The following is a 23,924-nucleotide window of genomic DNA, read 5'->3' as shown; positions in this document are numbered from 1 at the left end:
CCTTGTATGAGAACCATACTTTTGAATTGGTGAAACTGCCCAAGGGCAAAAGAGCTTTGAATAATCGGTAGGTTTACAGGTTGAAGCAAGAAGAGAAATCTTCATCTCCACGATACAAAGCTAGATTGGTCGTCAAGGGTTATACTAAGAAAAAGGGGGTTGATTTTGAAGAAATATTTTCTCCGGTTGTGAAGATGTCCTCTATCAGAACTATACTGAATTTGGCAGATTGTTATGACCTAGAGGTTGAACAAATGGATGTGAAAACTGCTTTTCTTCATGGTGACTTGGAAGAAGAGCTTTACATGGAGCAGCCAGAGGGTTTTGTTGCACAAGAGAAAGAGGACTATATGTGCAGATTGAAGAAGAGCTTGTATGGTTTGAAGCAAGCTCCAAGGCAATGGTACAAGAAGTTTGAGTCTGTTATGAGAGAGCAAGGCTACAAGAAGACTACTTTTGATCATTGTGTGTTTGTTAAGAGATTCTCTGGTGATGATTTTATTATTCTTTTGCTCTATGTTGATGATATGCTTATTGTTGGTCAGAATGCTTTTAGAATTGAGAAGTTGAAACAAGAGTTGAGTAAATCCTTTGCAATGAAGGATTTGGGGCCAGCAAAGCAAATTCTTGGCATAAGACTGACACGTGATAGAAAGGCCAAGAAATTATGGTTATCACAAGAGAGGTACATTGAGAAAGTACTTCAAAGGTTTAGTATGGACAAAGCTAAAGCGGTGAATACTCCCTTTACTATGCACTTTAGATTGAGTGTTAAGCATAGTCCTTCCACAGAAAAGGAGAAGAAAGAGATGCAGAAAATTCCTTACTCTTCAGCCGTGGGTAGTTTGATGTACGCAATGGTTTGCACGAGACCAGACTTGGCTTATGCCGTTGGTACAGTTAGTCGGTTTCTTTCTAATCCAGGCAGAGAGCATTGGAATGCAGTGAAGTGGATTATGAGATATCTTCGTGGCACTTCCAACATGAAACTTTGTTTCGGCAATGAGAAACATGTTCTTGTTGGGTATACGAATTCAGACATGGCCGGAGACATTGACTCGAGGAGATCTACTTCAGGTTACTTAATCACTTATGCAGGGGGAGCTGTGGCATGGCAATCGAGACTGCAAAAGTGTGTTGCATTGTCCACCACCGAATCAGAGTTCATTGCAGCAACCGAAGCGTGTAAGGAGATGCTTTGGATGAAGAAGTTTGTGCATGAGCTTGGTTTTACTCAGGAGAAGTATGTCCTGTACTGTGATAGCCAGAGTGCTATTCATCTTGGTAAGAACTCAACTTTTCATGCTAGATCTAAGCATATTGATGTGAGGTACCATTGGATACGAGATGTTCTTGAAGCTAAGCTGTTAGAGCTTGAGAAGATACACACTAATGATAATGGTGCTGATATGTTGACGAAGGCCTTACCAAGAGGAAAGTTTGAAGCATGTTGTTTGACCTCCGCATGGAGGCATTCCCACATAGTTGGAGGGGAGATTAGTTAGGTGTGGGTCCCACTATGTGGAAACCCATAATTCTGCCACATTTTATTGTCTCTTTTGGTTTTGTCAAAAGCCATTTTTGGGGGGCTTTTAACGGGTGATGTGGGCAGAAATTTTTGCAGAGCTAAAAAAAAAAAAACAGAGAGAAAGAGAGAAGAAAATTTCAATTTTTCAAGTTTGGTGCAGCAGTGATCAACTCTTCAATTGAAGGTTCATCCGTGGTTCGATTGAGCTGATTTTTGGACAACAGCTAGGCGATAAGGTGTTCTTGACTTTGTACGGTCGGATTGTTCATCCGAGTCTTGTAGCATCGAAAATACCCATTTTTCAGCAGCCGCATTTTTGGTGATATTCTCTCATTTTTCTCTCTTTTGCTAAAGATTATATATTGTTAGCCTTGTTGGAGTTGAATGCTTGTTGTAGGCTTGATATTGTGATCTTGTAGTTGAACATTTGATGATAGTGGAACTCTTGATCGGACTCTAAAGTCCCGTGGTTTTTACCCTTGATTTAAAGGGGTTTTCCACGTAAAAATACGGGTGTCTCTATTTATTTTTGTTGTGGTTGCATTAGTTGATTTGTGGTTGATTAAGGTTGCTAGAGAACATATCTTGTGCTATTGTGCTTGCCATAATTTTTGACAGGAGTTATAAGGAGAGAAAGAACACCGGTTGTGCTTTCGCTTTGTTTCGGTTGTTTGGTTTCTTCCCAACAAACTTGAGATTGTGAAGTTTTCTTAGCTCATAAGTGGAATTAAGAAACCGCATGGAAAATTCTTAACCCAGCTTGTGGACAAGGGGTGAAGGCAATTTTTTTTTTTGGTAAAAATGCAATCTCTCTCTTTTTTTTTTTGGATAAGAAAATCGTATTATCCAAGAAGCAGAAAAAAAAAAAACCCTGCTACATCCAACAATCCACAACAATGAAACTGTAACTGTACAGTAAGAACTTATACAAAACCAAAAACACAAAAGATTACAACAATCAAAACCAGAAGCCTATCCTATACATTTCTCAAACTCCATTGCAAACATAATCGGTTATTAACAGAGTTTGAATCAGTGGGACATCTACCACTAAGACGAAGATGCATAACGTCTTTAACTTTCTTCAACAAAACTTTGACAAAATTAGAAAATTTCACAAATAGCTACTATTCCTTTCACACCAAATAAAGTATATAATTGCATTCCATGCCAGCTTAGCAAGCAAACAAGGAATGACTTACCTTTGAAAGAAGAAGTCGTCTAGCTAAATTTTTGAAGCCACGTACCAAAAGACCTCCTGATGCCACACAAACCCAGAACAAGTTGTTACAAACCTCGAGAGTAGGCACACTCAAAAAAAATATGATTTTGAGATTCAGAAGCATCAAAACACAACAAACAACAACGATCAGAACCCATACCATGACTAAACAATCTGTCGTGAGTGGTAACAATACAATTTTACCATTTTAATAGCTTATATATTTATAATTTTTAGAGGACTAAATCAAATTATTATTATTTTGGGAAGTCAAAATACAATTTTATCATTACTAATTTAAAATTTTATAAATTATAAAGAGACCCAAATAAAAATATTACTAAAAGCTATATTTTAAAATTTTAATAGACTATATTTAAACAGTTTAATTATTACTAAAACTATATCTTAACAGTTAAATTATTATTCAAAATTGTCCGTGAATTCTTCTAAGAATCACGGACTCTTCAATAGTTTTCCTATTCCTAAGAGTCCAAGCACTTGAATTTAAAGTCTTATATATGTGTTTAAAATATTAGAGTTCTTTCTTTTTAAGCTTCTTCTGATATTGACTGCTGCCATGATCCATAATTTTGTTCTTTATGGTAAACTTATCTCTGTTTCACATCAAAATTTTCAACCAAAAACAATCCAATAAAATATACCTAGCTACGATTTCAAAACTTCATAAATACTACATCTTCACAGCTCAAAAACACCTCTGAGTATTTCTCAATATCAACAGAAAATAATGGGTGTTTTCACTTATGAATCCGAGATTGTTACAGCAATCCCACCAGCTAAAATGTTTAAGGCTTGTATCCTTGATGGTGACACTCTCATTCCCCAGATTCTTCCTGAGGCTTTTAAGAGTGTTGAGTACATTGAAGGCAATGGTGGGGCCGGTAGCATCAAGAAGGTCACTTTTGGAGAAGGTTAGCTCATTTATACAATTTTATACTTGGAAGGAAAAAGGGTAAAATTGTGTGTTTTTGAATGTGCAGGAAGCCAATTCAAATACATGAAGCAGAAGGTTGAAGCAGTAGACAAAGACAAATTTGTGTATATTTACAGTGTGATCGAAGGTGATGCATTGATGGATAAGCTTGAGAAGATCACTTACGAGACAAAGTTAGAGACCTCTCCAAATGGGGGATCAGTATGCAAGACTACTTGTAAGTATTACACCATTGGTGAGTTTGAGCTCAAGGAACAAAGAGAAGGTACTGGGAATGTTCAAGGCCATTGAAGCGTACCTGCTGGCAAATCCTAACAGCTATTGAAATCATCCCAATATGGAGATTACATGCAATGAATATCGAATAATTCGCCTTTTTTTTTCTTATAGTTTTTTCAGTTTTGCAGCTATGAACTTCAGATTGATAATAAGTTCCTAGTTTGCCCAGATAACCAGAAGCTTGAACTGAAATGTCAAACATGAAATGAATAAAAGAGGATCCAATTTGTTTACTTAATTAAGCTTCAGTTTTGCTCTGTGATTGAGAGAAAGAAGTGAGTAGAGTTTATGGGAATGTTGTTACTAAGAAATTAAAAGAAGCTCAGAACAATCTTTCAAACATTGATTGGTTCAGGCAGGAGAAAGAGATGAAATTAGAACTTAAGACTCTTTTGGAGCAACAACATACATACCATGTGGCTACAAAAAAAATCTAGAATAAAATGGGTTGTAAAATGAGTTAAAAACACAACAATTTTTTCCAGCATTTGATGGTGAAAATTGAATCAAACTGTCATCTTGGAAGGCCAAACTATTAGGAAAAGGCGGCAGATTAACACTTTATTAAATGAAGTTTTTCAAGCACACCTATCTATCATCTCTCTTGTTTCAAAGCTCCCGAAGTCGTGTGTGACATAATGATCTAAGGAACCATCAGTTCCCCATGTTAGAACATTTTTAAAATATATATAGTATTTCAATAGTTGTAAATAAAAAGTTATAAATAATCAAAATTATGTCACTTAATTATTAACAAATAGTCATAATTATTCAAGTAGATATCTATTGAATAATTATGTTTATTGGGTAATTATTCATTCTATTAAGAGACATGAGGCTTCCTCTAAATATGAGTGAAGTTTTATTTACATAACAACCCAAAAAAAATATAAAAGAAAGTTTCTTTTTGATCCCTCACCATTTTTTATATTCCTAGATTATTCTATAAAAATTAATGTAGAAATTCTTTATAGAAATTGATATCATTGCTATTCTCCGCTTACTACTCAGTGAACTGCTTCCGTCAATGCAAAACGCAAACAATCATTGGACTTTATTGTATCTTTGAGGTTTATTTGTTAGTAACTATTTTACACATTATAATATAGGCAAGGACGAATATAACCTAAAAAAAAGTGACATTGATGCTCGCCTTGGAGCCTTATCCTATTTATTCATTTTCTGTTCAAGGAGTTGTTTGTGTATTCGAATTTTTTTCACTGAAGATTTATACTAACAACTCTGGCCAAAGAAATGTGAGATTAATGGCCTCAAGTGATGGTACCCTGACTTAAGTTATTAGAGTTTTTCCAATTTAATCTTCTTCGGATTTTAACAGCTTTCAAGATCCATAATTTTGTTCTTTATAGCAAGGTCAGTACGCAAAGCAGAATCAATATCGCAAGTCTCCTTTGGTGATTTCCAGACTATATTTTAAAATATCAATAAAGAACAATCCAATAAATTATGAAGAAACGAATCTCCTGGCTAGGATTTGAAAAAGGCTATTCTTCATTGTTCCCAGTCTATAAATACTTCATCTTCTGTTTTACATCTCCACAGCTCAAATACCTCTTTCATCATTCCTAAAATCAGTTGAAAGCAATGGGTGTTTTCACTTATGAATCTGAGGTTACTACGTCAATCCCACCACCCAAGATGTTCAAAGCTTGCATCCTTGATGGGGACACTCTCATTCCCAAGATTGTTCCTCAGGTTTTTAAGAGTGTTGAGTACATTGAAGGCAATGGTGAGCCTGGGAGCATCAGAAAGGTCACCTTTGCACAAGGTTAATTACCTCATTTATACCACTTTGTATCATTTCTGTATATTATTAAGTTTGAGGGGAAGAAGGATGAAAATGATGTGTTTTTGGACATGTATGATGCAGGAAACCAATTCAATTACATGAAACAGAAGGTAGAAGCATTAGACAAGGAAAATTTTGAGTACATTTACAGTGTGATTGAAGGCGATCCGCTGATGAACATGCTCGACAAAATAACTTACGAAATAAAGTTAGAAGCCTCTCCAGGTGGGGGATCCATATGTAAGACTAGTAGTAAGTATTACACCATTGGTGACACTGAGCTCAAGGAAGAGGCAATCAAGGCAGGAAAAGAAAAGGCTTCGGGTGTATTGTTCAAGGCCATCGAAGCCTACCTCCTTGCAAATCCCGATGCCTTCTAAAAATCCCAGTATTATGGTAGCATCCACTTCAATGAATATCAAGCAATTTCCCCTTTTTCTCTTCTAGTTTTTAGTTCTGCAGCAAATGAACTTTAGATTTCTAATAAAGACTTCATAGTTTGCCTTAATTACCAGGGAGTTTGAACTGAAATGTGAAGCCTGTAATAAACAAAAGAGAATTCAATGTATTTACTGAATCTTGTTGTGTGAGATATTGATTGAGAATAGAGAGTCCATCATTATATTAAACTTGAACATTAACAAACTCAAGTTTAAGAAGAAATTTGAAACTAATTCAGACATATATTCCTTAAAGATCAACCTGGAAGGCAGGAAAATTGTTGGGGAAATTCAAATCCATAAAAGTCTTCACTGTCTGGCTATCTACCTACGTTTTTTGGGTCATTGATATAATGAATACCACTAGCTTTGGTAAATAATTTTGGTCTTATAGAACCCTATTATCCAAACTCTTCATTTTGTATATTGTGTCTACTATCTGACACTCTAATGGACTGCAGTAACCTAATAACACTAGCAAAATGGAAGTGCTCAAGATGGTCTAAATAAATTACAGAACCTTTTTTGTTTTATCTTACAAGAAAATCCATGTAAAATTTGGCACATAAATCATTGATCACACTGAATTTCTGGAACTTTGGTGTTGGTAATAACATGTTCCTCAAGTATTTCAGATTTCCACCATCTTTCTACAGTCATTTTATGTTAATACTTATTACTACCAAACAATCATGTCTTACATACAACCAGACAATAAAATTGTTCCAATAACTGTATTGTATGTATATCCGTATCCGACAAATCTAACTTCAGGGTAATCTATATATTAGAATGTCAAAATAAAAGGTGCAAGAAATAATCTAATAGTTGAAGCACTTGCATCCAAGGTTTTGATTGCTTAAAATATTAATGAATCAGAGTTCTTTTCCTTTCAATCTTCTTCAGAGCTCCTGTTGAAACATTGACAGCAACAAAAATAGCAAAAACAGAATTGAATTTGCTAAACAAAAATGAAACCGAAGCAAAAGAGAGAAAAGAGTTTGAACAGCAAGAGTATTGAGGAAAAAAATCAAATCTTCATTGATCATTCAAAAGATATGTAAGTTACAAAAATAAATTTGGACAGTTACCTACCAATATAACTGCTCCCACTAATACACTAATACAAATTTGAATTACAAGTAAAAGTAAGCTGACATTTCAGCTATTACATCAAGAGCAAATAAAAAACTAATCCTACTAACTTCAATTGACAAGTTACTAGGTAACTAAGTAAGTTACATTTGAACAAAATGAAACAAAATGTTGAACAAGCTGCTGCACTCGGTTCTGCTCCATTGCTTGTCTGCTTGTTGAGTTGCTGGCCATATGTTGCATTGCAGGCCAATGCTTAACACTCTTCCTTGGACTGTATACAACAAACACCAATCATCTCCCTTAAGAGTTCAAATCTGGATGTACCAAGTGGTTTAGTTAGAATGTCAGCCACTTGGTCTTGTGAGATGCAATGAACAAGGCTGACTTCTCCTATCTGCTCAGCCTCTCTAACAAAATGAAATTTGATTTTAAAATGGTTAGTCTTGCCATGGAAGACTGGATTTTTAGCTATTGCTACTGCTGATTGATTGTCAACCACAATCTCAGTAGCTCCACTTTGTTCTTCATTCAAATCAAACAACAATTTTCTGAGTCAAATGGCTTGATTCACTGTTGCTGCTGCTGCTGCAATATACTCTGCTTCAGCTATGGATTGAGCAACAGTTTGTTGCTTCTTTGAACTCTAGCAGAATACTCCTGAGCCAAGAGTGAAAAAATAACCAGAGGTGCTTCTCATGTCATCTAAAGATCCGGCCCAATCACTATCTGAATATCCAATTAGCTTAAGCTCCTTTTCTTTCTTGAACAAGACACCAAATTTCAAGGTTCCCTTAACATATCTAAGTACCCTTTTTGCTTCCAGTCACCAAGAGATCATCTACATAAATTGAAACAATTAGCAAAGTTTCATCTTCAGTTTTCTTCACATAGAGTGTTGGTTCACTCAAGCTTTTCTCGAACCCAAGCCTTGACAAATACTCATCAATTCTGTCATACCAGGCTCTAGGTGCCTGCTTCAGGCCACATAAGGCCTTCTTCAACCTGTAGACTTTATTCTCTTCTCCTGGGACTTTAAATCCATCTAGCTGCTCAATGTAGATCTCCTCCTTAAGAAAACCATTCAAAAAGGCTGACTTGACATCCAATTGGTGAATGTTCCACTGTTTCTATACAGCCAGTGAAAACGGAAGCTTGATTGTGTCAAGCCTTGCTACTGGAGCAAATGTCTCCACGAAGTCAGTACCATACTCTTGACTATAGCCCTTTACCACCAACCTTGCCTTATGTTTGTTCAAAGAGCCATCAGAATTGAATTTGGCTCTAAAAACCCACTTGACACCTATAACTTTCTTCTGATCTGGCCTGTCAACCAAGTCCCATGTTTCATTCTTCCTGATCATCTCAAGCTCAACTTTCATTGCCTTCTTCCAGCTTCTGTCCCTTGCAACTTCTTCATATTTGAAGGCTCAACTATTGCTACATTGCATCTATGGTAGATGTCAGCAATGGTTCTGGTTCCTCTCACAGGAGGATCATCCATATTTGTACTTTCTGGTTCATTTTCAGCTGGTTCTAGGCTGATATCAAGTTGGTCTTCATCAAATTGGCTTGCATCTGAACCTTCCCAATTCCAGAACTTCTCCTCATCAAATTTGATGTCTTTGCTCACCAAAATTTTCTTTGTTGAAGGGTCATACACTCTATAGCCCTTTTTGGTACTGCTGTAGCAAACAAATATGCCAGAGGCAGACCTTTTCTCAAGTTTGGTTCTTCTTTCAGCTGGAATGAGCACATAGCACACACATCCAAACATTTTCAGATGGGAAACTGATGGTTTTAGTCCATGCCATGCTTCAAAGGGTATTTTTTCTTTCACAACTCTTGTTGGAAGCTTGTTTAGCAGATAAACTAAGGTATTGACAGCTTCTGCCCAAAATTTACTTGGAAGCTTGCTCTGAAACAGCAAACATCTGGCCATATTCATCACAGTTCTGTTCTTCCTTTCACAAACTCCATTTTGCTGTGGAGTATAGACTGTGGTTAGCTGATGGTGGATCCTTGCATGCTCACAAAGCTTTTGAAACCTCTCAGACAAGTATTCAGCCCTATTGTCAGTTCTCAAGGCCTTGATTTTGCTACCTGTTTGATTCTCCACTAGTGCCTTGAATTTACTAAAGGCCTCAAACACTTCAGACTTGTGTTTCATGAAGTAAACCCAACAAAATCTAGTTAGATCATCTATGAACAACACAAAATACTTGCTCCATTTAAAGAAGGGGACTTCATTGGTCCACAAATATCAGAGTGCACCAGTTCAAGCCTTTCTCCAACTCTCCAGGCTTGGTTCACTGGAAATGGTAATCGAGCTTGCTTACCAAGCTGACAGTTATCACAAACAGTGTCACTTGCATTAACTTTGGACATGTCCTCCACTAGATTTTGTTTGTGCAACAGATTAAGTGATCTAAAATTAGCATGGCCTAATCTTCTATGCCATAGACCAGTATTATCAGTCAAGCTTGCATAAGCTTTCTTCTCGAGCTGGTTTACATCAAGCATGAAACATTTATCTACCATGCCTACAGTGATCATTTCCTGACCATGAATGTCCTCTATAACACATGAACCATTCTTGAAAACTAGGGAATACCCTTTTTCAACCAACTGACCAACACTCAACAGATTCTGATCAATATTAGGCACAAAAAGCACATCTGAAATGATTTTGTTACCTGAACAAGTGCTGATTAAGACATTGCCTCTGCCTTTTGCTTCAATCATTTCACCATTACCAATTCTGATTTTTGAGCAATAGCTTCTATCCAGATCCTTAAACAAGCTTTCATCACTTGCTATGTGGTGTGAGCAGCCACTATCCACTAACCAATTGCTTCCAACTTTGCTTGAAGATGCAAAGCAGGAGGCTGTGAACACATGCTCCTCCTGAGCTTAAAGATCCTCAGCAGCTTGGGCTTGGATCTGCTGCTGTGCTGGTGCCTTTGGTTTGTTTTTACAAACTTTCTCAACATGGCCAAATTGCTTGCAGCTCTTACATTGTATGTCTGGCCTAAACCAGCAAAACCTTTCAGAGTGTGTGGTTTTCTTGCAATGGACATATGGTGGAAATTTTCTCTTGCCTGAATCTCTCCTTGGTTTGTCCCTTTTGTCAAGCCAAGGCTTCTTTTCTTTTTGACTTGTGCTGGATTTCTCTTTGGCCTTTGCTTGGAAGGCTCCTTTAGGATGGTCTTCCTGCCTATTGGCCCTTCTCTGCTCCAAGGCATAAAGGGAGTTCACTAATTCTGACAAGAAAATGGTTGTCAAGTCCTTTAAATCCTCAAGTGATGAGATTTTGGACTCAAATCTCTCAGGAAGTGTGGTGATAACCTTCTCAACCACTCTGCTATCACTGAAATCTTCACCAAGCAGCCTTATGCTGTTGACAGTGGCCATGATCCTGTCTAAGTATTGCTTAATGCTCTCAGACTCTTTCATTTTCAGGTTTTCAAAGTCCCTCCTCAAGTTGATCACTTGTTGTTGCCTTGTTTTATCTGATCCCATGAACTCCTCCTTCAGCCTCTCCCATGCTTCCTTAGGTGTGCTACAGGCAATGATCCAAGTGAAGATCACATCTGTCACTCCATTTTACAGGCAGGCCAAGGATTTGTGCTTCTTGGTGCTCTCCTCAGCATGCTGCCTCATTTGAGCAATCGTGGGACTGGCCCTCAATGGAGGTGGTTCGATGTCATTCTCAACTACACTCAACAAATCTTGAGCTTGAAGATAAGTCTTCATCTTAACTACCCAAATGTGGTAGTTTTCACCAACAAACATTGGAGGTGGAGGTGGAGTGAAGCTCATCCTGCTGAAACAAACTCAACAGCCTCGATTTCTTCCTTCTCAAGCTTAAGTTTTTCTTAACAAAGTAACCAACAAACAAAGGCCCTCAAAGACTTAGGCTCTAAATACCATTTGTTGAAACATTGACAGTAACAAAAATAGCAAAAACAGAATTGAATTTGCTAAACAAAAATGAAACCGAAGCAAAAGAGAGAAAAGAGTTTGAACAGCAAGAGTATTGAGGAAAAAAATCAAATCTTCATTGATCATTCAAAAGATATGTAAGTTACAAAAACAAATTTGGACAGTTACCTACTAATATAACTGCTCCCACTAATACACTAATACAAATTTGAATTACAAGTAAAAGTAAGCTGATACATCAAGAGCAAATAAAAAACTAATCCTACTAACTTCAATTGACAAGTTACTAGGTAACTAAGTAAGTTACATTTGAACAAAATGAAACAAAATGTTGAACAAGCTGCTGCACTCGGTTCTGCTCCATTGCTTGTCTGCTTGTTGAGTTGCTGGCCATATGTTGCATTGCAGGCCAATGCTTAACAGTTCCAATAAAATTGATCTCATGATTCAATGATTTGTTGGTTTATGGTAAGCTTGGTGTTGTATATCGAAGAGATAAATACACAAATCAGAATCATTTGAGAACTTTTAGGTGTTTTTCTCATACTAAAGTACAAAATTTCACTAAATCTCGAGAGCAACATGGTTGAAACAGGGAAGAACAACTTTAATAGAATATTAGTTTATGTAGTGACGACAATATATCAAATATCTGCAATTTTTTCTTTTTTAATTTTTAATTTTAATTCAAATTTACATAATTACTTCAAAATTCAGTATTAAATCTAATTGTTACTATCCAAATCTAAATTATTTTAAAAATATAAGTATAAAAAAATCAAAATATAAAACACAAAATTTAGTAACATAATTAATTAACTTCTATAATGAACTGTATTATGTATATTCATGTATGGGTATTTGTTCAAGTAGGATATTTGTCATAAAGCAATAATGAGGCTAATTTATATGTACAAAGCCAACCTATTATGTCAAAATACTCAACACTAAAACTAAACAAGGAGCAAGCATGGGTCAAAGGGGGCCAATTGTATTATCCTCTCATGTGCTTTCTCTACAACATCATATTCTTTGCTTTATTTATTACAGTAACTTACTTGGCTTATAAAAATTATAGGAGAATAAAATGATTATAAATAATCCTTAAATAATTATAAAAATAAAAAAAACTATATAAGATTATAATAAATTATTAAAAGTTATAAATAATTGTCATCTAAGCCTATGGTGTAAAGGCTCATTGAAATGAATATTGATTGACATTAAATCTTTGGGTTTAATCTATGGAAACCTATAGGTAAAACTATAAATTCTTTTTTGAAAGAAGGAGTGAAATTTTATTATACATTTTTATGAGAGTTGAAATGTAATTTCATCATTATACTACATATATTTTATAATTTTTAAAAATTAAATTAAAATTTTATTATTTATTAAAAGTCCAAAATATAATTTTACCATTTATTTATAACTTAAAATTTTATAAATTTCAACGTTCAAAAAATTTTTAGGGCAAGGCACCTACCTTCGTTCCTATTGAATCCCACCATTTCCTTTCATAAAAATTATAAAAATTATAAAAATATGAAAAATTATAATTTTTATAAAAAATTTTAAAAGTTACCAGATTTATCACGCCCATAATGTAGAAGAATAAAATATTTTATATTAAAATTATTTATAAAAACATATTAATAAATTATTATTAGTGGAGTGATAAAGATTTTTATATGAATTGTTAGTTTTGTGTTCGATTTTTCAATAATATTTTTGAGTTGTTTTATTTGAAAAGATGAAAGTATCCTTATAATAATATCTTTTACCCTTTAAAATAAATATATTTTAATAATTTCACTATTGAATTGATGTTGAGTTAACTCGTGACACCAACTCTATTAGCCACTTTATATATAATATAAATATAAACAAAATATAAAATATAAACAAAATATAAAAAAAAAACATACAAAATTTATAAAAGTACAAAAAATTTATAAACTAGCTCTATATTCCAGTCTCAATTAAGGGCGAGCAAAATTCGTTTTGACTTAAAAATATAATAAAAAAGTTTAAATTTCGAATTATTCGAATCGAATTAATCGAATCAGCTCTACTTTTTTTCGAATTTCAAGTTCGAATCAATTGAATTTTTGAATTCGAATAATTCAAATAAATTAAATATCAAACCCTTTTACTTTTTCCCAAAAATTTTACCTTCCCCAATACCCCCGAAACTTTTTCCTTTTACTTCCCAAAATTTTTACTTCCTCAAATTCTCAAAACTTTTTTCTTTTTGCTTCCCTAAACTTTTATTTCCTCCTAAACCCTAATTTTTTTTTTCAAATTTATGTCTACTATTTATATTATTGAATTAAATTTCACATTTTGCTACTATTTATATTATTGAATTGTTTAACCATGCTGAATCTTTATCAATTTCTATTAAAATTGAATTATGGATGATGCCATAAAAAATTCGTGTTAAAACTTTATGTTGGTACCAATTTCACATTTTATCTTTAAAATAACTTTTTATTTAAAAATCACATTTGTTACATTTAATATATTTTTAATTTCAAAATACATTATAAGAATCAGAAGATAATTGAAGCAATTAAGCAAGCAAATAAGCTAACCCATAAATAAAAGATTAATAAATAAATTATTAGGGATGAAAGTTAATAATAAATTTGATTATGGTGCGTGACAATGATTATAATGTCTCAAAATTTTTTTAATTTAACTTAAACAAATATTTTCGATCTTCGATTTGAATTTCATTTCAACCGACTCGGTTTGAGAAAATTTTATATCGAATTAAGATTATAAAATAAAATTTATCATTTCAATTAATTCAAAAAATTTTTATTCGATTTGACTCGATGGACCGTTGAACCCTAATGTCAATCACTCTACTGAAATCCCAGAATTCTGTTCAAAGTCATCTCATGTTTATGATCCCGGCAGCAACAGTTAAAATAAAGTCAAAGGTAGTTCCTATTAGAGCTAGAGTTGAGAGTGATTGGAAGGGTGTGAGAAAACGATCCCAAGGAGTTGAAATTTTGCAGGCAATTTTCAAGAAATAAATTATGAATCCAGCACAGAATTTGTGCAACATTTAAAATTATAAATTGGACATTTTTATGGAAGTCTTTATGCATTATATATCAAATAAATAACTTGACAGCAATGTCTTACCGTTTATGACAGTAACACTACCTTTATTTATTTATTAGAAATAGAGGAGATTATGTCATGCTACCTTTTAAAAGTCATACCAACTTGTTCAACTTCTGATGTATAAAACCATATCTTCGTGTATATATAAGATATATGTGTTCAACGCGGAGATTTTAAAAAAATAGAAAATTTTGTATTTGATTCTCACGAGTATGGTTATGGTTAGACTTGATTATGGATCGAGTTATCCATTTAGATCTATTTGAGATTTAAGAGAGTTTGGACAAAAATATTAGGTCCGTTTAAAATATGGACTGAATTTGGACTTTAACATTTACGGTCCAAGTCCGGCCCGATCTGTTTTAAGTTTATAATGTTTTATATTATGTTATTTTTATATATTATGTAATTTAAAACATATTAAAAATAAATCTATACTAAATATATAATATTACTCTAATGTAAATATTAAAATAATGTTAAAATGATTATATAAAAATTTCAATAAATAAAAATGTATAAAATTATTAATAATATAAATATTTTAAAATTAAAATTTTAAAAATAACATGGACAGGCCTAAATAGGTTTGAATTAGTCTTTTGCAAATATAGGCGAGTTTAGACAAAATTTTAGGCCCAGATTTCGGGCTAGACCGGACTTGGACAAGTATAAAATATGTTAATATCATGCTTTGGCCCGGTTTAACTTGATCCATGAGCACATCCAATACTTGTGCATACAATAGAATCTATATATTGGAAAAAGACTTTTACCATTAGAAAATGAATCACTTTTCAAAGAATTTATTTGTAGGATAATGATTCTTAAAATTTCCTTTTAGTGGAATACATATGTTTTATGGTTTATAAAGTTTCTTTTGGGATTTGTAACTGTCCATTTCAACAATATCATCTCTAATATTTGAACTTGAGTTATTTCCTACAAATGTAACGTGGTTTACCACTAAACTCATACTTGTTGGTGAGTGGTTCCTAGATTTGATGTATTGACAAGCATCAATTTTTGTTGGTGAGTGGTTCCTAGATTTGATGTATTGACAAGCATCAATTTTTGTGAGATAACTTTTTGTTGGGGATTAATTTCTTACATGAGAGTGTAATTCCTTTGGGTACATGTGAGAAAGTAGTGTGAGCAAAATGTGACTTGATTAGGAAAAAAAATTATAATTTCAAATTAAATAGTTTGACTTATTTTAGTTTTCGAGCCAACTTGAATAAATAGCTTGAATTTGTTGAGGTTGTTATGAGAAGTGCCACGAGTAATGTTTGTTGTTGTCTGGCATTATTCAGCCTCATAACTTATCATATTTACAGATTAACAATTTTTGTAAACAAAACCTTTGGGCTATGATCTTTGTTGATATTTTCAACGTGTGTGAGCTCATCTATGATGTCCAAATCGTTTATAGAAACATATTTGGAGATTGGTTTGGATTGGATAAACAAAATTGAATTCCTTATTTTAAGGAGATTAGATTGGACCAGGTAACTTGGTAATATATCCTAAGGACTTTAAAACTTGTCTTGTACTTATTAAAGATATTCTCTATGTTGATTATCTGGCTACTTTGAGGGGAAGATTGATTGTAATTGATCTTAATAAGCCTCAAACTATTATATACTGAAAGGCTTGCAAAGGTAAAAGTGTGTGGAGAATTTTAGTACTTATTTTATTATTTAAAACTTGCTTTTCAGAGTGCATTTTGGAAGTAAACGGGTGGTTCACTTGGTTTACAAATTAAGTTTTCAGGAGGAAACTTAGAAGAGAATGAATTTTAAATACTATCTTAGACGTTATACGATTAAATAATATTGTTTCAATTTAAATTTAAATATTTTAAAGAAACACGACATCAATTGATGTTGAGGTGTTGCAATCATTCCAAAAATATTTACCTTGATTCTAATGGGGTACGAAAAACCTGACAACATGATAAACATCATTAAACTCAATATTCGTAAGTGTTGAGATATCTCTTAAAATACCTATATATTGGACACTTTCGAGCACATTTATTTTAGTAAATAATATTCTTTTTATGTAAAATAAATTGAAAATGTATAGAATTAAGTTATTAATAATTAATGAGGTTTTAAGAAAAAAAGTGTTATCAAATTTATCATATCAGACTATAAATTTTTCAAAGATCAAAATAAAAAATTAGAGGGGCCGAATTCAAATTTACCCTATTCTCAAAAAAATGGTATTTAAAGAAGTATAAAAGAATTTAGGGAGACCGAACATAAATATTCCATTTTTGAATAGATCGTAGAAGATAGAACTTGAAATTCTTTAGAGGGCCAAACACAAAATTTCCTTTTTTCATGCCATACTTAAGTTTTACAAGCCATTTACCCAGATGAAAGTCCTTTGGATAGTGTGATCGAACCTTCGACCCGTCCGATGCCCGAAATGGCTTGTTCAAAACTACAATAAATAAAGAGGAGGAGTAAGCATAAATGCTTAGTAAGTTCATATATAAATAACAAGTAACATAACAATACAAATATACCAAACAACTTTAGCATGGTATCACCAAAACATATATCACATTTCTAAACATCATTCATCATCTTACCACCTTATCGTTGTTGTATCTATTTTCAACCCGAGGGTTAAGAACATACCTGTCCAAAGTGTCCATTTCACAACACTTACCAAAACGTCACTTGCATCTTAAGTGTTCTTCCATTTCACTAGAAATTTCACCCGTTGAACACATTGGAATACAACTCGGATACACGGATAATTTGCACATAAGTGCCTCATATGTAATTAAGAAATCATGTAACCCGCCCCTAAGTGAACTCGGACTCAACTCAACGAGCTCGGGTGTTCGCATCCATAAGTGAACTCGGACTCAACTCAACGAGTTCGGATGCCTAGTTACATCTCACGAACTCGGACTCAACTCAACGAGTTCGGACATTCGCATCCATAGGTGAACTCGGACTCAACTCAACGAGTTCGGATGCTCAACCATCCTAGTGACATGTCACTTGTATCCTAATCTATTCCTAAGGTTCAAACGGGCTTTTTCCCTCGATCTCACATTTGTCCTCTTCCATGGAATATCGGAACCGATACTCGGTAGCAATTCATATTTATCAAGTAGTAAACATGATTTGCATATTACTCAACATTAAACACAAAGCATAATATTTCACGATTAAAAATCAGCGTATCATATAATTAACATCAATAACTTAAAAATAACTTTATAAAAAAAGTTATTTTAGCTATTCGTTTAATTTTTCATCTCTTTTAACTCTTGAACTTGCATTATTTGTCAAATCATCCAAAATTGATGGAAAATTTAATTTTTTTAATTTTGTTGACATTGCATACATATGGATTGACATGTGTATGCTACATTAGCAATTAATTAAAATTTTAAATATTAAAATATATTTTTATATTTTTAATAATTTTAATAATTTTATGTTTAAAAATACAATTTTAGAAAATTTTAATTTTAAAAATTAAGTATTTGCTAATGTGGCATCCATGTATATTTCATGTCAATAAAGTTAACAAATGTTAACTTTTCATCTATTTCGAGGTAATTTGACAAACAACAAAAGTTGAAGGGTTAAACAATATATTATTTAATTAAAGAATAAAAAGATTTAAAATATAATATTCAAAATAATAGTTGCTTCATTTCTTACGGCTTGTTCCAAATTAATATATATGTTTTGTAGAATGAGAAAAATAAACGATTTGAAAAAGCTTTTGAATCCATGTTTACACCTTTTATTATTCTTTACTTTATCATTTTAATCTTAAAAGAATATCAAATTGGCCCATTGTAACCAAAATTACAAAAATCTAGACATTTTTGAAAATTTCTCAACCGACCCCTTTCACTAGATATCAGCTTTCTAGATGGTCAAGTCTTCTCAAGCATTTGACTCTATTTTTTAAAATTATTTCTCCTTCGACTTTTCATATCTCACATTTCATAATTCTTCTTATAATAATAAACTAATAAAACAAAATTAATCGCCTTCTTATCTAACCAAATTTCAATGAATACATTTTTTAATGAAATTCATTATGCAGGGTGGTATTATTTTGGACTATTTCTTTGTTAATGATTCATATCCAATGATGAAATTGCTAAGCTTCAAAATGCAGTATATATATAGCATGTTAGTTTCTCATTTCTTCCCATTAGTTTCTCATTTCTTCCCACACCTCAACCTCAAACATTATCCACTTCATAAATTCTGTTTGTGTGTTCAATCCAATTGTTCGTATAATTAGAAGAGAAAAATGGGTGTTTTCACAAAAGAAGCAGAGGTGAGTACCCCACTCCCACCAGCCAAGGCTTTTAAGGCCTTTGCTGTAGATATCGAAAACCTAATGCCCAAAGTTGCCCCACAAACAATCAAGAGCGTCGAGGTCCTTGAAGGAAATGGTGGCCCTGGTACTATCAGGAAGATCACCTTTGCTGAAGGTAATTTTTTTCATTTTCTGTTCTTAAAAGGTGAACTATAAAATTTAGATGCAGTTATATTAGTTAGGTGCCCATGATTCAAAATCTTGATTTGGTTGATAACAAATGCAGGGCATGGATTAAGTCATGCGAAACACAAGGTTGATGTATTAGACAAAGACAACTTGGTGTACGCTTACACTGTGATGGAAAGCGATTTTTTTAACAAGAAGATCGAGAAAATCAGTTACGACATCAAGTTTGTTGCAGCAGCTGATGGAGGGTCAACTGTTAAGGTAAATGCCACGTTTTACACCGCCGGTGACACTGAGGTCACTCCCGATTTAATGGCCCAGATCAAGGAAGCTTCCGAGAAGCGAGCCCTTGTTATGAAGGCTATTGAAAGTTATGTCTTGGCAAATCCCGATGCCTAAAACTGTGCTTTCATGGCGTTAATGGTGTGGTTTGGATATTTCATATGTTGTGTTAGTCAAAAGCAGTGTTTGATTGGGTAATAAGTGATTTGTCTCTCTAGATTTGATCATATTTCTATTGTAATAAAAGTCTGAGTTGTTATTATGTTTGATATATGAGAGTGCAGAATATACTTACAGGTTTTCTTTAGGTGTCTTACGTATACTGCTTTTTACAAATTTCTTCATTCTCAAAAAGAATAACAAAATTACAAATAGCTACATTCTAAGCACATGAATTCAGGGTCAAATGTTCAGATTCAAATAATTCTTAATATAACTTGATTACACCATTGCAAAGACTTCATTTTTAGCGATTGGTGATTGCATGAGCTTGTGAAATTTTTTTAACTCGAATTAGGTGTGGTTCGCCAAGCCCAAGCAACAGTGCAAAACCTGAGCGACGCTTGAGAGCCCCAATAGCAAGCTACTGTGATGGACTATCCCACTGGAAAAATAAATTTAATATCATGTGATCCGATGGATCACGTATCAGATATTAAACTGATAAGAACAGATACTACACTTGATCTTAGCCAAAAGGCCGAGAAAGGTATGCTTTCATTCATCAAGCATCGGCCAATTTAAAGCCTGCTTCTCGCCTGTTCTTGCGTAGTGTTCCTGATGTGGGATTTTATGCAAATCAGTTACAAGAGCCGCCTACTGGTGCTCCTATAAAGACTGAACCCATCCTGAATAGACTGATTCCGGGCCACTTAGGATTTGATTCAACAACCAAGGCACCATTCAACAAGAAAACAACTGTCCTAACGACCAAAACTTTGAAAAACAAACACTGCATTTGCAATCTGTAAATCACACCAGGAATAGGATTATGGCTCTGCTCAAAGAAGCAGCAATGGCAAAAGCATTAGTTTGATCATTGTTGAACTGGAAGTCCTTGTACAACATTGTTTCCTGGATAGAAGTCTTCCGCTTTGGATCATTGCAGACGGACTTTTCCATAAACAAACAGTACACAGTTCTGTATCAGACACCTTTTCTTTCATTGTAAAAGGCAAGTTTAGCTTGAATCCCAATCAAATACGTGAACATGCTGCTTCGGTTTGCATGTGACACTCTGCCAGGCAATAGGCAAGCCATCCACAAGTTGTAATTTCAATGGTTTACTTTCTTCCTTGTTTCCGCCTCCTATATCTTTTGTTTTATTATTCTTTTCTATTCTACAGCTTAGGACTCTACAATTTTTGTCATTTTCATGGAGAATGGGAGAATATAAGCTGACTTAGCCGAAATCTGTTTTCAAGATTTATTATTACAGAGTTCTTTCTTTTGAACCTTCTTTTGATATTGACTGCTTTCAAGATCCATATATTTAGCTCTCCATGATAAGTTTACATCTGTTTCGTGTCCAACGATGTGTAAGGTCAGTACGCAAACCAGAATCAATTTTGCAAGTTATCTTCGGTGATTTCCAGACTACATTTAAAATTTTCAATAAAATATGAAGAAATTGATCACCTACCTAGGCTTTGAAAGAGCCTAATATTCTTCATTATTCTCACTCTATAAATACTACATCATCCGGTTTACATCTCCACAGCTCAAAAACCTGTTCAATCATTTCCTAAAATCAGTAGAAAAAATGGGTGTTTTCACTTACCAATCTGAGATTGTTACTGCAATCCCACCAGCCAAGATGTTTAAGGCTTGCATCCTTGACGGGGACACTCTCATTCCCAAGATTGTTCCTCAGGTTTTTAAGAGTGTTGAGTACTTGGAAGGCAATGGTGAGCCTGGGAGCATCAGGAAGGTCACCTTTGCACAAGGTTATTTAGCTTATTTATTTAACTTCATATTTTGAGCCAAATCTAATATATGATTAAGTTTGAAGGAAAAAAGGATGAGAATGATGTGGTTTTTGGACATGTATGTTGCAGGAAACCAATTCAATTACATGAAACAGAAGGTAGAAGCATTAGACAAAGAAAATTTTGAGTACATTTACAGTGTGATTGAAGGCGATCCGCTGATGAACATGCTGGACAAAATAACTTACGAAATAAAGTTAGAAGCCTCTCCAGGTGGGGGATCCATATGTAAGACTAGTAGTAAGTATTACACCATTGGTGACATTGAGCTCAAGGAAGAGGCAATCAAGGCAGGCAAAGAAAAGGTTTCGGGTGTATTGTTCAAGTCCATCGAAGCCTACCTCGTCGCAAATCCTAACTCTTATTGAGATTGCATTCACTACAATGAATATCAAGAAATTGGCCTTCTCCTCTTCTAGCTTTTACTTCTGCAGCTAATGAGCTTCAAATTTCTAATAAAGGCTTCATAGTTTGCCTGAAATAAACAAAAGAGCAGACAACGTATTTACTGAATCTTGTTGTGTGAGATATTGATTGAGAATAAAGAATTGGCCATCTTTCATCTGAATAATCCTTGTCCTATTAACCACCTTTAATCATTAGTTGCATAAGTTAAACGTCATAGAGCTGGCTCATGGATTAAACATGTGTAGTTCATAATCCATTTACTCAAGACATTTACCTGAAAATTTAACAATTTCAGTTATGATTCCATGATCTGAAAATTTTTCCTCTCATAGTATTTACTACTGCCAGAGGATTCTGGATTAGTCAATTAAAGGTACTCATTGACTGCAGGAACCTGATAACAGGATAGAAAATGCAAGTGCTGAAGATGTTTGTAAGTACCCAACACTTAAAGTTCTAGGCTATAAAACTGAAATGGGGTTAAAGTGAATTTTTGGGAAAATCCTAGGGACAATTAAAGTATAAGATTGTTGGTGTTTGACACACTTTATCCGGATGAAATATGAACTTCAGTCTGGATTTTAAACAACAGCGTAATATATCCGGATGAAGAAGGAAGAAAACTTGAGAATCAGGTCTGGAGTTTTTAAGCAAAACAGAAACAGAATTGAAAAGCAAAGAAAATAAGCAAAGGAAATGGAAAGGATATTGAATGAAAAAGATGATGATTTTTCATTAATTTAACATTGGCAATCTGCCATTATATATATCAAACATGAGATGATCATTACAAGTCAAAATGCTACCTAAACATTTACCTAACACCACTTAAAACATTGAAAATTGTTAAACTAGCTTGCACAAGTTGCTTTGCTGAATTTTCAGTCAATCAACATCTAAAATACATCAAAAGATTTACCAATTAAGTTCTAAAGGAACTAAGTTACAAACTATGAACTTAAGGTAACCAAAATGAGTTGAAATCGGACAGCATTAGTAAGCTTCTGCTTCTGTCTATTGGTCTCAAGCTGCATTGCCACCTTTTCTGGTTTAAGATGCATACTTTACCCGGTAATAATACAACAGTTTGATCTCTTTTCTTTACAGCTGCATGCATGGCTCGGGCTGCTTCTTGACACTTTGGCTTCTTCACATGCTGCATGCAGGCCAACTTCAACAAAGATATTCACCTTTTGTTCTATCTTACAAGAACATAACCATGTTAAATTTGGCACATAAATCACTGATCAACTGAATTTCTGGAACCACGTACGGTGGCTGTAATAACATAATATTCAGGATTTCATATTAATACTTTTGCTGCAACATGTTTTATTTCTAGAAAACTAACAAACTATCACCGAAAGTTTCTATGTTGCTCCGACTATTCATTATTCTTGAAGTACCCATACATGGAATTTATGTTATCTGGACATTAGAATGGGGATATGATCCTCATAAAACTCTCTAGATACATGAAACACATAATAAAATTGAAGATAACTGTGTTAGATCCAAGGTTTTGATTGCTTAAAATGTTAGTGAATTAGAGTCTCTTCTTTTCAATCTTCTTTACAGTTCCAATAATATTAGTCTCATGATTCAATGATTTGTTGGTTTATGGTAAGCTTTGTGTTGTATATGTAAAAATAAAATAAAATAAAATAAAAATAAAGAACACACAGATATTTTTACATAGAAACCCTTTCGAAAAAAAAATCACGGGCAGAGGAGAAGAAAATTCACTATGTCGAATTCGAATAATTATAAGAGGAATAGACTATATCTATTTATAGGCTTGTCAAGCCATATTCTAGTAAGATTGAAACACCTTATTCTAATCAATATAAAATAGATGGAGTTTAATAAGGTTTAAAAAACCTTATTCTAAAATAAAATAAAAGAAGTGCAGTTCTATATGAATTTTACTTTTATTTTATTTTACCACTATATTTTATTTAAATAAGGATTCGGGTCATTTAATTCTAACAATCTCCACCTTGACACAAATTCTCAATGAATAAGTTCTTCATCGCAAACTCTTAACGAACAAGTCCTCCACCTTTTTCATAAAACCCCTTAGGGGTTTTAACTTCAACAATGGACACCAACCAAGTCTAAGCAATGCTCAAACTTGGTTATAGAAAGTGACTTAGTCATCATATCTGCAGGATTTTCATGAGTACTAATTTTGCTCACAAAAAAATCACCACGAGCAATAATATTAAGAACAAAATGATATCGAACATCAATGTGTTTTGTTCTCTCATGAAACATTTGATCTTTTATAAGGAAGATTGCACTCTGACTGTCACAAAATTCAGTACT

General features: G+C 33.6%; 4 protein-coding genes, 1 non-coding gene and 1 pseudogene across 5 annotated transcripts; 4 read left to right on the top strand and 2 right to left on the bottom strand.

The window, feature by feature from the left end:
• The first annotated feature begins 3,309 nt into the window (after positions 1-3,309).
• On the top strand, positions 3,310-4,225 carry LOC108475781 (major strawberry allergen Fra a 1.05-like; annotated as a pseudogene).
• Positions 4,226-5,554: 1,329 nt separating this feature from the next.
• Positions 5,555-6,208, top strand: LOC108475791 (major allergen Pru ar 1-like). Its single transcript, XM_017777772.2, has 2 exons — positions 5,555-5,776; positions 5,879-6,208. Exons 1-2 carry the CDS (start codon positions 5,593-5,595, stop codon positions 6,175-6,177), a joined length of 483 nt encoding a protein of 160 aa, XP_017633261.1. The 5' UTR covers positions 5,555-5,592; the 3' UTR covers positions 6,178-6,208.
• A 4,037-nt stretch (positions 6,209-10,245) lies between these two features.
• LOC108475183 (uncharacterized) lies at positions 10,246-11,154 on the bottom strand. The gene is made up of 2 exons (XM_017777171.1): positions 10,943-11,154; positions 10,246-10,894 (listed from the first exon to the last, which is right to left on the bottom strand). Exons 1-2 carry the CDS (start codon positions 11,152-11,154, stop codon positions 10,246-10,248), a joined length of 861 nt encoding a protein of 286 aa, XP_017632660.1.
• A 7,438-nt stretch (positions 11,155-18,592) lies between these two features.
• Positions 18,593-19,507, top strand: LOC108475436 (major allergen Pru ar 1-like). Its single transcript, XM_017777397.2, has 2 exons — positions 18,593-18,904; positions 19,016-19,507. The coding sequence occupies exons 1-2, from the start codon at positions 18,721-18,723 to the stop codon at positions 19,315-19,317; spliced, it is 486 nt and encodes a 161-aa protein (XP_017632886.1). The 5' UTR covers positions 18,593-18,720; the 3' UTR covers positions 19,318-19,507.
• Positions 19,508-19,717: 210 nt separating this feature from the next.
• Positions 19,718-19,913, bottom strand: LOC128290988 (U2 spliceosomal RNA). The gene has a single exon (XR_008280766.1). It is a non-coding gene; the product is annotated as a U2 spliceosomal RNA (small nuclear RNA).
• Positions 19,914-20,924: 1,011 nt separating this feature from the next.
• On the top strand, positions 20,925-21,556 carry LOC108475437 (major allergen Pru ar 1-like). Its single transcript, XM_017777398.2, has 2 exons — positions 20,925-21,146; positions 21,258-21,556. The coding sequence occupies exons 1-2, from the start codon at positions 20,963-20,965 to the stop codon at positions 21,554-21,556; spliced, it is 483 nt and encodes a 160-aa protein (XP_017632887.1). The 5' UTR covers positions 20,925-20,962.
• The last annotated feature ends 2,368 nt before the right edge of the window (positions 21,557-23,924 follow it).

This window comes from Gossypium arboreum, chromosome 3, assembly GCF_025698485.1.
Source record: "Gossypium arboreum isolate Shixiya-1 chromosome 3, ASM2569848v2, whole genome shotgun sequence".
Taxonomy (NCBI): Eukaryota; Viridiplantae; Streptophyta; class Magnoliopsida; order Malvales; family Malvaceae; genus Gossypium; species Gossypium arboreum.
The sequence above is the reverse complement of the archived record's forward strand: the minus strand, read 5'-3'. Positions and strand labels throughout refer to the sequence as shown.